Below are 13,118 nucleotides of genomic sequence, written 5' to 3'. Positions count from 1 at the left end.
ACATTGGGGAGGGTATGTCCTATGGTGAGCACTGTGAATTGTGCAAGACTGTTGAATCACAGACCTGTGCTTCTGAAACAATACCTTATGTTAAAAAATAAAATAGAAGAAGATAGCAGGAAGGGAAGAACAAAGGGGGGGAAATCGGAGGGGGAGACGAACCATGAGAGACTATGGACTCTGAGAAACAAACCGAGGGTTCTAGAGGGGAGGGGGTGGGGGGATGGGTTAGCCTGGTGATGGGTATTAAAGAGGGCACGTACTGCATGGAGCACTGGGTGTTATATGCAAATAACGAATCATGGAACACTACATCAAAAACTAATGATGTAATGTATGGTGATTAACATAATAATAAAACAAAAAAGAAAATAAAAAGCAGGAAGTAAAACAATGAAACTAAAGACTTAACCAATTTGATGCCTGGCTTGATAACTTTAAAGACCCTTATGAGGGGGCACCTGGGTGGCTCAGTCGTTAAGTGTCTGCCTTAGGCTCAGCTCATGATCCCAGGGTCCTGGGATCGAGCCCCGAATCGGGCTCCCTGCTCCGCGGGAAGCTTGCTTCTCCCTCTGCCCCTCCCCCTGCTGTGTTCCCTCTCTCGCTGTGTCTCTGTCAAATAAATAAATAAAATCTTAAAAAAAAAAAAAAAGACCCTTATGAGAAGCTTCTTTTTGAGCTTTACTAAAGCCAGGCTTTTGGGAGAAATCTTGACAGTTCAAACCAGAGAGATATGATTCATGTTTGTAGACAGGGCTCATAGGAGTTTGCTGGTGGGAAGACTCTGACTTCTGATGCTTTCCTCACCCTTCTAATTTCTGAAACCCATGGAAGCTGATGCTTGCTTTTGTGTTTACCTCTGTGTCTCTGGGCCCCCAAAATGTCTGTACACCAATAAACATTTGTTCTTTTTAAAAAGAAATAGTGAACAGAGATAAAGTGACCTCTGGAATACCATGAGAAATACATACACACACACTATGGGAGTTTCAGGAGAGAGGAGAGATAAAGTGGTAGAAAAAATATGTGTAGAAATTATGTTTGAAAATGTCCCAAATTTGATGAAATAAATCAATTTACACGTTAAGAAGCTCAAAGATTCTAAGTAGAATAAACTCAAGAGATTATTATTTAAGACATAACTATAATCAAACTGAAAAAAACCAAGGACAGAGAAATCTTACAAAACAGCAAGGGAGAAGCAGGTCACTACTTAAAAGGAATCCTCAGTAAGAATAAAAGCTGATTTTTCATCAGAAAGCACAAAGGCCAGGAGGGACTGGAATGACATTTGTAAAGTAATGAAAGAAAAAACTGTCAATCAAGAATTCCACATATTGCAAAACTAACCTTCAAAAGTAAAGGAGAAAATAAAGAGATTCCCAGATAAACACAAATTAAGGGAGTGTGTCACTAGTAGATCTGCCCAGAAGTGCTAAAATAAGTCATTCAGATTGAAAGAACCCTAGACAGTAACTTGAAATTGGAGAAAAAAATAACACCAGTAAAACTAACTATACAGGTAAATATAAGAGCCAGTATTACTGTGTTTTTGATTTATAACTTTGTTTTCTTTATGACTTAAAAGACAGATGCAAAAAACAGTAATTATAATGTAATCTAATGGGCACACAGTATATAAACATGTAATCTGTGACACAACAACAACATAAAGACAAGGAGACGCAGCTATATAGGAGTGGAGTTTTTGTAGGCTATTGAAGGTAAAGTGGTAAATACTGTTATAAATTCAGGATATTAATCACCAGGGTAACCACTAAGAACAAAACTAAAAAATATACAGAAAAGGAAACAAGGGAATAAAAAAGGTAAACTAGAAAAATTCAAACACAAAAGAAAGCAGTATCAGAAGAATTCAGGGAAAAAAAAAAAGATTAAGACCTGTAGAAAACAAACAGCAAAATGGCAGAAGTAAGCCTTTTTGTTGTATAATAAAGAATTTGGCTTGTTTTGTTCATGGCTCCTAGGAGTGAGCCTTTAAACCGTTGTTATTTCCCCAGTGATAACAGTGTCTTCGTTATTCATGGTGGGCCCCTCAGACCTCAGATGGGTTTATACTAACAAAGTGATTCATGGTGGGCCCCTGCACAGTTTCTGGATGGGGGCTAGTTATGCCAGAAAGACAACCATATGATTAGAGGGCTGGTGCCATATAATATTAGCTTGACCCCCTGACCTTCAGAGAGGGGTGGGGGACTAGAAACTGATTTCAATCAAGTGGCTGAATGATTTAACCAGTCTCCCCCACATAATAAAGCCACAATAAAAACTGTGGATATTCACAAGTAAAGTGAGATTCCTGGTTGAGGACAGAAACTGATATGCTAAGAGGGTGATACATGCAGAGGACTATGAAGCTTCACATTTGGGACCCCCCAGACCTCTCCTTATGTGTCTTTTCTAATTTATGTTTATAATAAATAATAAAACTGTAATTGTAAACATAGAGCTTTCTTGACTTCTTTGAGTTGTTCTACAAAATTACTGAGCCTAAGGTGGTAGTGGGAATCCCTGAATTTGCAGCCAGTTTGTCAAAAGTGTGGATAGTTGGGGAAACTCCAAGTTTACAACTTGTGTTGGAAAGGAGGGCAGTCTTGTGGGGGACTGGGCCATTAACTTATGAAATGTGACCCAACTCTAAGTAGTTAGCATCAGAACTGCATCGCCACATAGGTAATTACCTTAAATATACATGGATTACACTGTTCGAGTAAAAGGTAGAGACTGGCAGAATTGATTAAAAAAACATGACTATAGGCTGTCTAAAAGGACTCATTTTAGATCCAAAGACATGAACAGATTAAAAATGAAAGGACAGAAAAAGATATTCAGTGCAAATAGTAATAAGGAAAAGAAAGCCTGGATGGCTATACTAATATCAGACAAAATAGACTCTTAATCCAAAATTGTTACAGGAGACAAAGAAGGACATTACATTCTGATAAGAGCCAATCCATCAAGAAGATATAAAAAAATTACAAACATATGTGCACTTAACAACAGAGCCTAGAAATACATGAAGCAAACAATTACATAATTAAAAGGAGAAATAGGCACAAAAAATAATTGGAGATTTCACTACCCCACTTCCAATAATGGACCTACTAGAATGGCAATAATAAAAAACAAAACAAAACAAAACAAGTGCTGGTACGGATGTGTGCTCTTGGGAACATAAAATGAAAAGTCTGACCATTCCTCAAAAATATAAACACAAAATTACCACATGACCTGCTAATTATACTCCTGGGTATATACCCAAAATAAGTGAAAACAGACGTTAAAAAAAATCTGAACACAGATGTTCATAACAACACTATTCACAATAGTCAAAAGGTGGAAATAACCCAAACAACCCAAATATCCATCCATTGATGAATGGACAACCAAAACAGTATATATCCATACAATGGAATATTATTTACCGTAAAAAGGAATGAAATACTGATATATGCTACAAGAACAAAACTTGAGAACACTAAGTGAAAGAAGCCAGACACAGAGGCCACAAATTATATAATTCTACTTATAGGAAATACCTAGAACAGACAAATCTACACAGAAAATCAACAGTGGTTGCCAGAGGCTGGGGGAATGGGGAGTAACTACTTAATGGGTATGGGGTTTCCTTTTAGGATGATGAAAATGTTCTGTAACTACATAGTGGTGATAGTTACACAACACTGTAAATAAATACTTCTGAATTGTATATTTTAAAATAGCTAAAATAATAAATTTTATGTTATGTGTAACTTATCACAATGTTTTAAAAATCTGTGCATACTTTCTTACTCGTTTATTAACCCAGGACCAGATATACACACAAAAAAATACACCAAAAATAATTAGGAGATGTATGCAACCTACCTGTTAGTGCTGCTGGTTTGGATAGTGTACTATACTGGTTTTGTGTAGATATCATACTTTGACGTGGACTTAGTGTTGGTGATGCAACAAGTGAAAGCTCCTCAATAATAATACTGCTTTTGGGATGATTCTTGGGAAGTTCATTTAATCTTTGTTCTAATGAATACTTTAAAAGGTCCAACTTCTGACTTGATTCATTAAATCTTGCTTGGGCCTTGAATAGGGAAAAGACAACTGTCATCTAAATAATTACATTCTTTGAATAATGTATTTATTAAGTTAAAATATTTATTTAAAATTACTTCTGAAAGTGCTTTTCTGTCTGTTACTTTTCCTGAGCCAAGTAATTTCATTACATTCTTTGCACCTTCTGCTACTGCAAACTCTATCCTAAAATGATGCCTTAATTCTTCCATCCGAAGTTCAAGAGGACTTATGACAGGTTTTGCTAGAGGGGGGAAAAAAAATGCAATTGAACCATTTATTTGGTATTCTCATATGTAGTAATTAAAACTCATGAAAAGAAATGATTTCTTACAACTTAAAAGTTAGTTATTAAGTCAATAAACATACTTAATAGATACAATGGTGAAATAAAAAGCCTTCCATTTTAGCCATCAAAACTCAAAGATAAAAACTAAAGATCAAAAAACATAATGCTTCTTCCTCCTTAACTTTGAACCACTGCTTCTCTCTTATGTAACATTTATTAAGCACCATGCCCATAATAATAAGAATGACAATTTATCTCTATTCCATCACCATTATCAAAAGCCAATTCATTGGTCTGGACTGCCTGAAGAATCTGCATGCGTATCACTTCTATTTTCGTCTTGCTGTCCTGGAGCAATTGCTGAGCTGTGCCATGGAGTTTCCGATCCTATTAAAATAAGTTTGAAAAGGTAAGCAGATGAAAAGACAAATAAAACATTTTCATAGCTTCTAAGTAAGATCAAATGATTATCAGCAAGTGAAAAACAGAGTTAAAAGAACACTGTAAGTAGATATACTTATTTTAAATATAAATATACTTGTAGATACATTTATTTTAAAAAGCCACCAAACTGATAGCGCTATAAATGAGAAAAACTCCATAAGATAATTTGAGAGAAAGCAAGTGAATTTTATTATTGTTTTAAAAAACTCCATATTCACATTTGTAATTTTCTTTTTTTTTCCTGCTTTACACAAAATATAAAGAATTTTCCCATACCATGGTCAATAATTCTCATATTCAGAGGCATTGTGACAGATAGATGCCTCACTTCCTCTCCCAAACTCTTACGGAGTTTCACATATGTTGGCAAATTTTTAAAATAACTAATCCTAGATGGTATCTGTGTTCCTTTAAATCTGATAAAGGAAACAAGAAACAGCATTTGTCAACATTGGTGAGATAATGAGAAAGGTTTCTTGAAATTCTTGAATGTCAAAAAATAAGACCTCAATAAAGCAAGGAAGGAAATTATAGTGAGTAAACTTCTGTTATTTCTTTTAACTTCAAGAAAGGTGAATTAAATGAAATAATGTCACTATCATATCTTAGTTTAGTTCGAATAACAATGAACGTTACTGATGGAGAGTCACGAAAAACTTACCATTTTTGCAATTGTGGTCGGCTAAATTATGATCCACCCAAAGATGTCCATGTCCTAATTGCAGAACCTTGCGAATGTTACCTTACATGGCAAAGGGGAACTAAGACAGCAGATGGAATTAAGGTTGTTAATTGTCCAACCTTAAAATACAGAGATCATTTCCTGGATTATTCAGGTGGACCCAAAGTAATCACAAGGCTCCTTAAATGTGGAAGAGAAGGCAGAAGAGGAGGGCAGAGTAATGTGAGAAGAAATGGACCCATTGCTGTTGACTTCAACGACTGAGAAGAAGAGGGCCATAAGCCAAGAAATGTGGGCAGCCTCTAGATGCTAGAAAGAGCAAGGAAACAAATTCTCCTCTACATCCTTCAGAAGGGAATGCAGCCCTGCCAAATGCCTGATTTCAGCTCACTGAGATCCATGAGACTTCTCAATTACAAAATTGTAAAATAATAAAGTTAGGTTGTTTTAAGCCACTAAATTTATGATGATTTATTGCAGCAGCCATAGAAAACTAAAACAGCAATTTCTTCCAAAAATTTCATATTTAACAAGTAATAGAAGTTAATACCATCTCCTGCTTAGTTATATCAGTTGTCAAAGTCTAGTAGTCTTCAATCCACAAAAAAAGAAATGATAAACAAAACTATGCATCAAGTTAGGAAACATTTATTCACAAGAAAGGCCAATTTTTGCTTATTATTTAAGCATCTCTACTTTTATCACCAAGGCAGTCAGTACTGATTTGGAAATAAAATAGGATACAATCAACCTAAATTCTCTGGAAGAGTTCAAGCCTAGAAACTAAGAAATAAGCATCAGGTGTGCAGCATCATTTAAATAAAAACACACACAGTATATTCTAACACTGAATAAAGGGGAGGATGAAGATGTGGGTTGAGAGACAATACTGATATTATATAAGGAAAAAAGAAAGTGAGCTGACATATTTTATGATAAATACCAAACTAGGTTGGTTAATATACAGCGGGAGAAAGAGCAGTTTGCAAATTTATTTTCATATTTTTCTTCCATTTCTTTCCTGCTCCTAAGATCAATTTAAGATCTTCTAGTCAGATTTCATTCTTTATTAAATATTTAGATTTTACACCACCAGAGCTGGGCAATAGAGTTACTATAATTCTCTTAAATATCAATTTACACCATCAAGTACACATACACACACACTGTATTTGTTAATTCTGCTTTACCGTTAAAAATACTTGAGTTTGGTGTTCGGTTATGACTAATTATATATGCTTTTAAGAATATACCTATTCACCTTCCAAATTTAAAATGAAAATACTTTATTTTTACTTTAATTCTTCCTTTCCAGTATTAGGTACATTAGACAAACTGAAGATTTGAAATAGCTTTTTTATTTCTTTGAGACCTCATCAGAGGAGGAAAAACTTAGTATTCCAAAGCTCCTAATTTAATGAGGCAAATATGTTTTGCAATCAGATAGACTGGGGGCCAAATCTTAACTGTATTTTTAACCTTGGGTTAGTTACCTATCTTCCACAAGCTTTAGGTTTCTTGCAGAAATTATGTAAATGAAGATACCACTCTCTAAAACATGGAGATTTGTAAGCATTAGATAAAACTAAAATCATATTGCCTAGAACTTGACTGGCATTAAAATGTTCTCTTTTAGAGTAATAAAAATGATTTTATCTTATTTCAATGAAGTCTTAGTATAAATGTATAAATATTAAGCAAACTATATAATACTATGCTTTTCAATTAAGCTACTCCTTTTATTATTTTTATCATCATGTGAGAAGACAGCAGTTGTCATTTACTTCTTTGGAAATACTTTCTTAACTATTTCAATTCAACATGCAAAGAAGAGCATTAGTTCATTTTAAAAGATCTGCACAGATGTCGAAGTATGATGGAGGATTTTAAAACTGACAATGGACATTACCTGTCACAGGCAATTTACAGTTACTACATGTCAGTCTTATGCTTTCCAGCATTCAATAAATGTTTATGGTCAGCTTTATGCTTCTAGGAAATGCAATGGATTTTTTACTGAACACCTAATATATTCAAAGAAAGAAATAGGTAGGTCTAAAGTATATGAATTGGTTTTGAATTACAGAAATACTGGCTTTTATGTTAAGGCTTTGGAAAGATTTTTATGTATGTTAGGTTGAATCATATGAAAATGCCAATATCTGACTAATTTGGAACTAAAAAGATAGCAATTTCATATGGTTCTACTGGTAGTCAGCACTCTACAATGCCTGTTATATTTTGAATGTATAATATTTTTAAATTATAAGTTAAAAAATTTACAATATTTTCCAATTATATAATATTTTGTTTTGTAAAAAGTAATCATTATTGTTTTGAAAGTCATAGTGGTACCATTACAACAAACTACATCACACATGGATTTCAGAAATAAATAAACCAATCATTATCTTTATTTTTCCATCACATATTTATGGCTTACTTTACATGTATTAAATGTGGTCACATCCAGTGAAAATACAAAGATTAATCAGTTAGGATGCTACCTTTAAAAACCTATAATTTTATTGAAGAGATACAAATAATTATTGTTGTATCAGAATATTTAAAGTAGCCAAAGAAAATCAAAGCAAGATGGGATCAATTTTAGCTGAGGGAATCCAGAAAGGTTTTATGAGCTGTTAATACAGATGAGACTGGACTATATCAAGACTAGAATATTGAGGACAGTGAGGCTAAGATAGATGGTTAGATACTTTCAAATGAGAAAAAGGTCTGAAAAGACCTGGGTGCATTTAAAGAGGTTAACAAGAACCCCATATTTTAATATAAATAGCTTAGTTTGTCATCTGCATACATCAATGGAAAACATCTCTTCGACATGGCTTATGAAGCCCTCAGATTATTCTGAAAACCAATGGTGCTACTTAGAGCCACGAAATTTACATTCTAATGTTGATAAAGATGATAAAGAAATTGTGTAAATTATAATTTCAGGTAGTAGTAATGCAATGAAAGAGATAAGGAGAGACAGGGGCAGGTATTTTACACAGGATAGTAGTAAAGAGCTTGCTGAAGTGACTATAACGAAGTGAGAGAAAAAGCCGCATGAAGGGGCGCCTGGGTGGCTCAGATGGTTGAGCGTCTGCCTTCGGCTCAGGTCATGATCCCAGGGTCCTGGGATCGAGTCCCGCATCTGGCTCCCTGCTAGACGGGGAGCCTGCTTCTCCCTCCCTCCTGCCTCTGTCTCTCTCTCTCTTTTTCTCTGACTCTCATGAATAAATAAATAAAACATTAAAAAAAAAAAAGCCGCATGAAAAGTACTTGAGAGAAGAGACATCTAGGCAGAGACACAGTAAATGCAAAGCCTCTGAGGTAAGAGTGTGCTTGGTATGTTCAAGAGATAGCAAAAAAGCTGATAGAGCTAGAGTGTGATGAGAGAGAATAAAAGTGTTTGAAAGGATAAAATCAGAAGGTAGCCAGGGTTAAGTCATGTACAAACTTGCAGAGCCACAATAAGGACTCTGGATTTTGTTCTAAGCATGCCAGAAAGCCAACAGAAGGTTCTGAAACAATAGTGTGAAAATATCTGACTTGGCTTTTAAAAGGACAACTCTGGCTATGATGTGTTTGGGGTAGTAATTTTGTCATACAGAATCCAATAACCAGAGTCGTGAAGATGATTTTTACCACCAAACTGAATTCATTACCTCTGTCCCTAAAATGCTCCCCATCGTGAATTACGTATCTTTGTGAAGAGCACCACCATTCACCAATCTGCCTACATAACCAACCTAAGAATCATCTTTGACTCAGCCTTCCTCCTCATATCAAGACACCACATATTTATTCTACCTAAATAGCTTGACTCTGCCTTCTTTGCTTTCACTGTGTTACAAGAGGAATGAAGCATGTTTAACCTGGACTCCTACAAAAGCCTACTTAAACTTGCTGCCTATATATTTGATCCTTCTCTAACTAATTCTTCAAGTCTGAGAAAGATGAATGTGAACTTTCTAAACTTTAAATCTGATCATGTATTTACTCTGCTAAAAGTCTTTCAGTAGCTCCATGTATCTCATAAGATAGGATCCTAACTGCTTAATTTTGTCCAAAGTACTTTACAATCTGGTTTGTCTTTCAATTATGCTATACCTCTCACTATACCTCACTCAAAGCTCTACTGGTGGGGAACAGAAAAAAAAAGTCTTGTTGGAATCACCTGGAAGACTTTTCCCAAAAACAAATGTGCTTTTCTGGAGATTGAGATTTGTTCGCCCATGAGGGCATGGCCTTCCACTGAAGATGACTGCAACTGTTAAAAGTATATTCTACCTACCTCAGATATATTGGATAAGAAATAAGTTGAGAGTTTCTGCTACAGTCATACAAAAGCACTTCCAGTCCCTAGAATAAGCCATGCTATTCAACAGTACCTTATTCTGTATCTGCTGGGTTTACCCACATCATCTTCCCTAGAAAGTAATTCCCTTTTCAATTCCAAATCATCCTTCAAATCTCATATTAAGTAACGATTTCTTCTGGCAGTTAAGTGATTCTTATCCACTGTTTCTTTTTTTTTTAAGATTTTATTTATTTATTTGACAGAGAGATAGAGAGCACAAGCAGGCAGAGTGGCAGGCAGAGTGGCAGGCAGAGGGAGAAGGAGAAGTAGGCTCTCCGCGGAGCAGGGAGCCCGATGCCGGGCTCGATCCCAGGACCTCGGGATCATGACCTGAGCCGAAGGCAGACGCCCAACTGACTGAGCCACTCAGGCACCCCTCTTATCCACTGTTTCTAAAGTAACTTGAACATACCACTATTATATATTGTAATTATTTACATATGATACCTCCTTTTTGGATAGTGGAGCTTTTGAAAGTGGGATATTATCTGTTAAGTACCTATTATGTTATAAGGCATTAACTTTATTACATTTATACTCCAGAGCCCATCAAAATTTACTGTTATGTCCTTAACAAATTAATTAATATTCCACATAACTTCAATTTACAATTTTCCCTAATCTCAGAGAGATACACTTTGACCCAATGAGAGATTTAAAGATGAGAAATGAAAACAAGACCAAATCTAGACAGAAATAACTAGCAGGTCTACCTCAGAGACTATAGCAGCTGGACCTCTACCTGACCCCTTCTCAAATTAATAAATCCCTTAATTAAAAGTAAAAAGCTACTGGGGTGCCTGGGTGGTGCAGTCGGTTGAGCATACGACTCCTGGCTTTGGCTCAGATTGTGATTTCAGAGTCTTGGGACTGAGCCCCGCATTGGGCTCCACACTCAGCACAGTCTGTTAAAGTTTCTCTCTCCCTCTGCCCCACCCCCACTCACTCTCTCTCTCAAATAAATAAATAAATCTTAAAAAAAATAAAAGGCTACTGGAAAATTATCTCTTGTTTTAGTAGGATGCTCATAGTTCCATTCATTTTGGACCTGTGGTTATCATAAGTTATCTATCTGTTTTACTTTTAATATTTCCATAAACCTGTTCAAATTGGGGGTGGAGTGGGGCAATTACAGACCATTTTGAGAATACAGTGAAACCTATGGCCTTCTCATTCATCCATCTATCAGCATACACATCCACTTTTTCTTTAACTTCAAAGGGTTCATAAACCTCTCAATCTAATCCATCAACTGTATTTAAAAAACTTACTCCAGAGGGTGGTAGCTAGATAAATTTAATTTTTTTAAAGATTTATTTAAGAGAGCAAGAGAGCGAGAGAGAGAACGTGCACAGGGAGGGAGAGGGAAAGTCCCAAGCAGACCCTGCTCTTAGGACCTGAGCCGAAACCAAGAGTCAGTGGCACAACCAACTACACCACCCACGTGCTCTTGAATTTAATTTTAAAACACCTAGCATAATATGATGCATTCACAGTTCCACAACATAGTATTTGCCTTGAAACAAAAAAAGTCCAAAATAACATTTGATAAAAACAAAATATGTTCAAAACTAAAAGTCAACACTAAAAATAGTAACAGAAAAAAACTCTACCACCATGAGTGTTCAAAGTTAATAAAATATGCTATTAAATATCATATAAGCAATATATCAAGTAGAAACAAATATATGTCTCTAAAAATTTAAAAATTCATTTGAAATATGGCATATAATCTAATTTTCATTATTAAGCTTTAAAAATCTTATTTATTAACATATACACATTTCTCTCTTTTCAGTATCTTCCCAGATTTCTTTGGGTGGGTAGGCAGGGTGCATAGCTCCAAGTTAAAATTCTACCCCTGCCCCCTATTTCAAATTCTTAAATAAAACAAAACAAAATCAAAACATAACCTAATAACTTTTATTCTGATATTACTTAGGGAATATCTATTAAAATATGAAAGAAACATTAATTTGCAAAGGCAAGATCTTTAAATTAGTTGAGAATACCAAGGTAAATTTTGTAAGTCCACCTTTCTAAGACTTTTGGGAAATTATAGAACCTTAGATTGGAAAGAACCTTTAAAACAATCTGGTTCAGTGGTCCCCAGCATTTTCTCTTCTACATTATACCACAGAACAAGGACACATTCCTATTAGTAACAACTGCTTCCCATAAAATGATTTTCAATTAGGAATTATATGCCCATTCCAGATTCCCCAAGAACCCACAGCTCTACTCCAAACAATCACTACCACTAGAATGTCCTGTCTTTCCATTTGTCCTTTCCTAAAAACCTGTCTATAGTGATGGAAAACTTATTAGAGTCTAAATTTTTTAAAAATAACCTTTTTGTTTTAGAACAATTTTAGATTCACAGGAAAGTTGCAAATATGGAGAGTTCCTGTCTACCCTTTACTCATATAGCTAAATTTTTTCTTGATTGATTTTGGTAGGAGTAAGCAATTTTTTAAAAAAATGATTTTATTTATATATTTGTCAGTGAGAGAGAGCTCACAAACAGTGGGAGCAGCAGGCAGAGGGAGAAGCAGGCTTCCTGCTGAGCAAGGAGCCTGATGTGGGATTTGATTCCAGGACCCTGAGATCATGACCTGAGCTGAAGGCAGATGCTTAACCGATTGAGCCACCCAGGTGCCCCTAAAAATATTATTTTAAAAACTATTTGTTTCTAACTTGCTTTACTATCAATACTTTCAAATTTGGAGGCTAAAATGGTCTTAGAAATCCTAGTAGTACAGTGTTTGAACAGCAAAATCACAGTAAGCACAAAAATGCAAAAACTGTGGTGTACACAGACCATGAAAAGGATACTTGTTTACAGTGTAAGAGCTTAAAGAAGAAGATAGAGCACCTTGTTTGATCTCAGCTGTGAGCATGCACATCAGATGACTCACATTTTTTAGCCCTCTGTGCATATCCACGAATGACTGTGAAAGTGCAAAAGTATTGATGTTGGGTTTACAAATAAATTTTATCAGATAGGTGAATTCACACATATGGAATCTGCAAATAATGAGGATTGACTGTATACACGTACATTTATAGTACTTACCTTTGAAGATCCATTTGAATACATTTGTATCATGTTCTCTGCACCTTGTTTTACTTTAAGTTCTATATCCAATTGTTTTTGTAAGGCCATCAATCTATTATTGCTAGTGGAACAACGAGGGTCACTGCTGGGAGTATCTGGAGTCCTTGGGCAATCTGTAAATTAAATA

The 13,118-nt window shown here is 35.2% G+C and overlaps 1 protein-coding gene across 1 annotated transcript; it reads right to left on the bottom strand.

Annotated features, from left to right (window-relative positions):
- Nucleotides 1-3,805: 3,805 nt before the first annotated feature.
- LOC145719019 (serine/threonine-protein kinase N2-like) lies at nt 3,806-13,110 on the bottom strand. Its single transcript, XM_081810530.1, has 4 exons — nt 12,950-13,110; nt 4,651-4,768; nt 4,191-4,336; nt 3,806-4,102 (listed from the first exon to the last, which is right to left on the bottom strand). Exons 1-4 carry the CDS (start codon nt 13,037-13,039, stop codon nt 3,821-3,823), a joined length of 636 nt encoding a protein of 211 aa, XP_081666656.1. The 5' UTR covers nt 13,040-13,110; the 3' UTR covers nt 3,806-3,820.
- Nucleotides 13,111-13,118: the final 8 nt, after the last annotated feature.

Source organism: Leptonychotes weddellii, unplaced genomic scaffold, assembly GCF_054177405.1.
Source record: "Leptonychotes weddellii isolate Sample4059 unplaced genomic scaffold, ASM5417740v2 HiC_scaffold_2827, whole genome shotgun sequence".
Taxonomy (NCBI): domain Eukaryota; kingdom Metazoa; phylum Chordata; class Mammalia; order Carnivora; family Phocidae; genus Leptonychotes; species Leptonychotes weddellii.
Note: the sequence above shows the minus strand (reverse complement) of the source record. Positions and strands in the feature narration are given on the sequence as shown.

What these genes read in the sequence shown, in the direction of transcription:
- LOC145719019 (XM_081810530.1), bottom strand. Translation starts at nt 13,039, where the DNA reads ATGGCCTTACAAAAACAATTGGATATAGAACTTAAAGTAAAACAAGGT. An exon ending in ATTCAAATGGATCTTCAAAG is followed by an intron (nt 4,769 to 12,949) that starts GTAAGTACTATA and finishes TTATTTTAATAG; the next exon opens with GATCGGAAACTCCATGGCAC. An exon ending in ACAGAAAAGCACTTTCAGAA is followed by an intron (nt 4,103 to 4,190) that starts GTAATTTTAAAT and finishes TCCCTATTCAAG; the next exon opens with GCCCAAGCAAGATTTAATGA.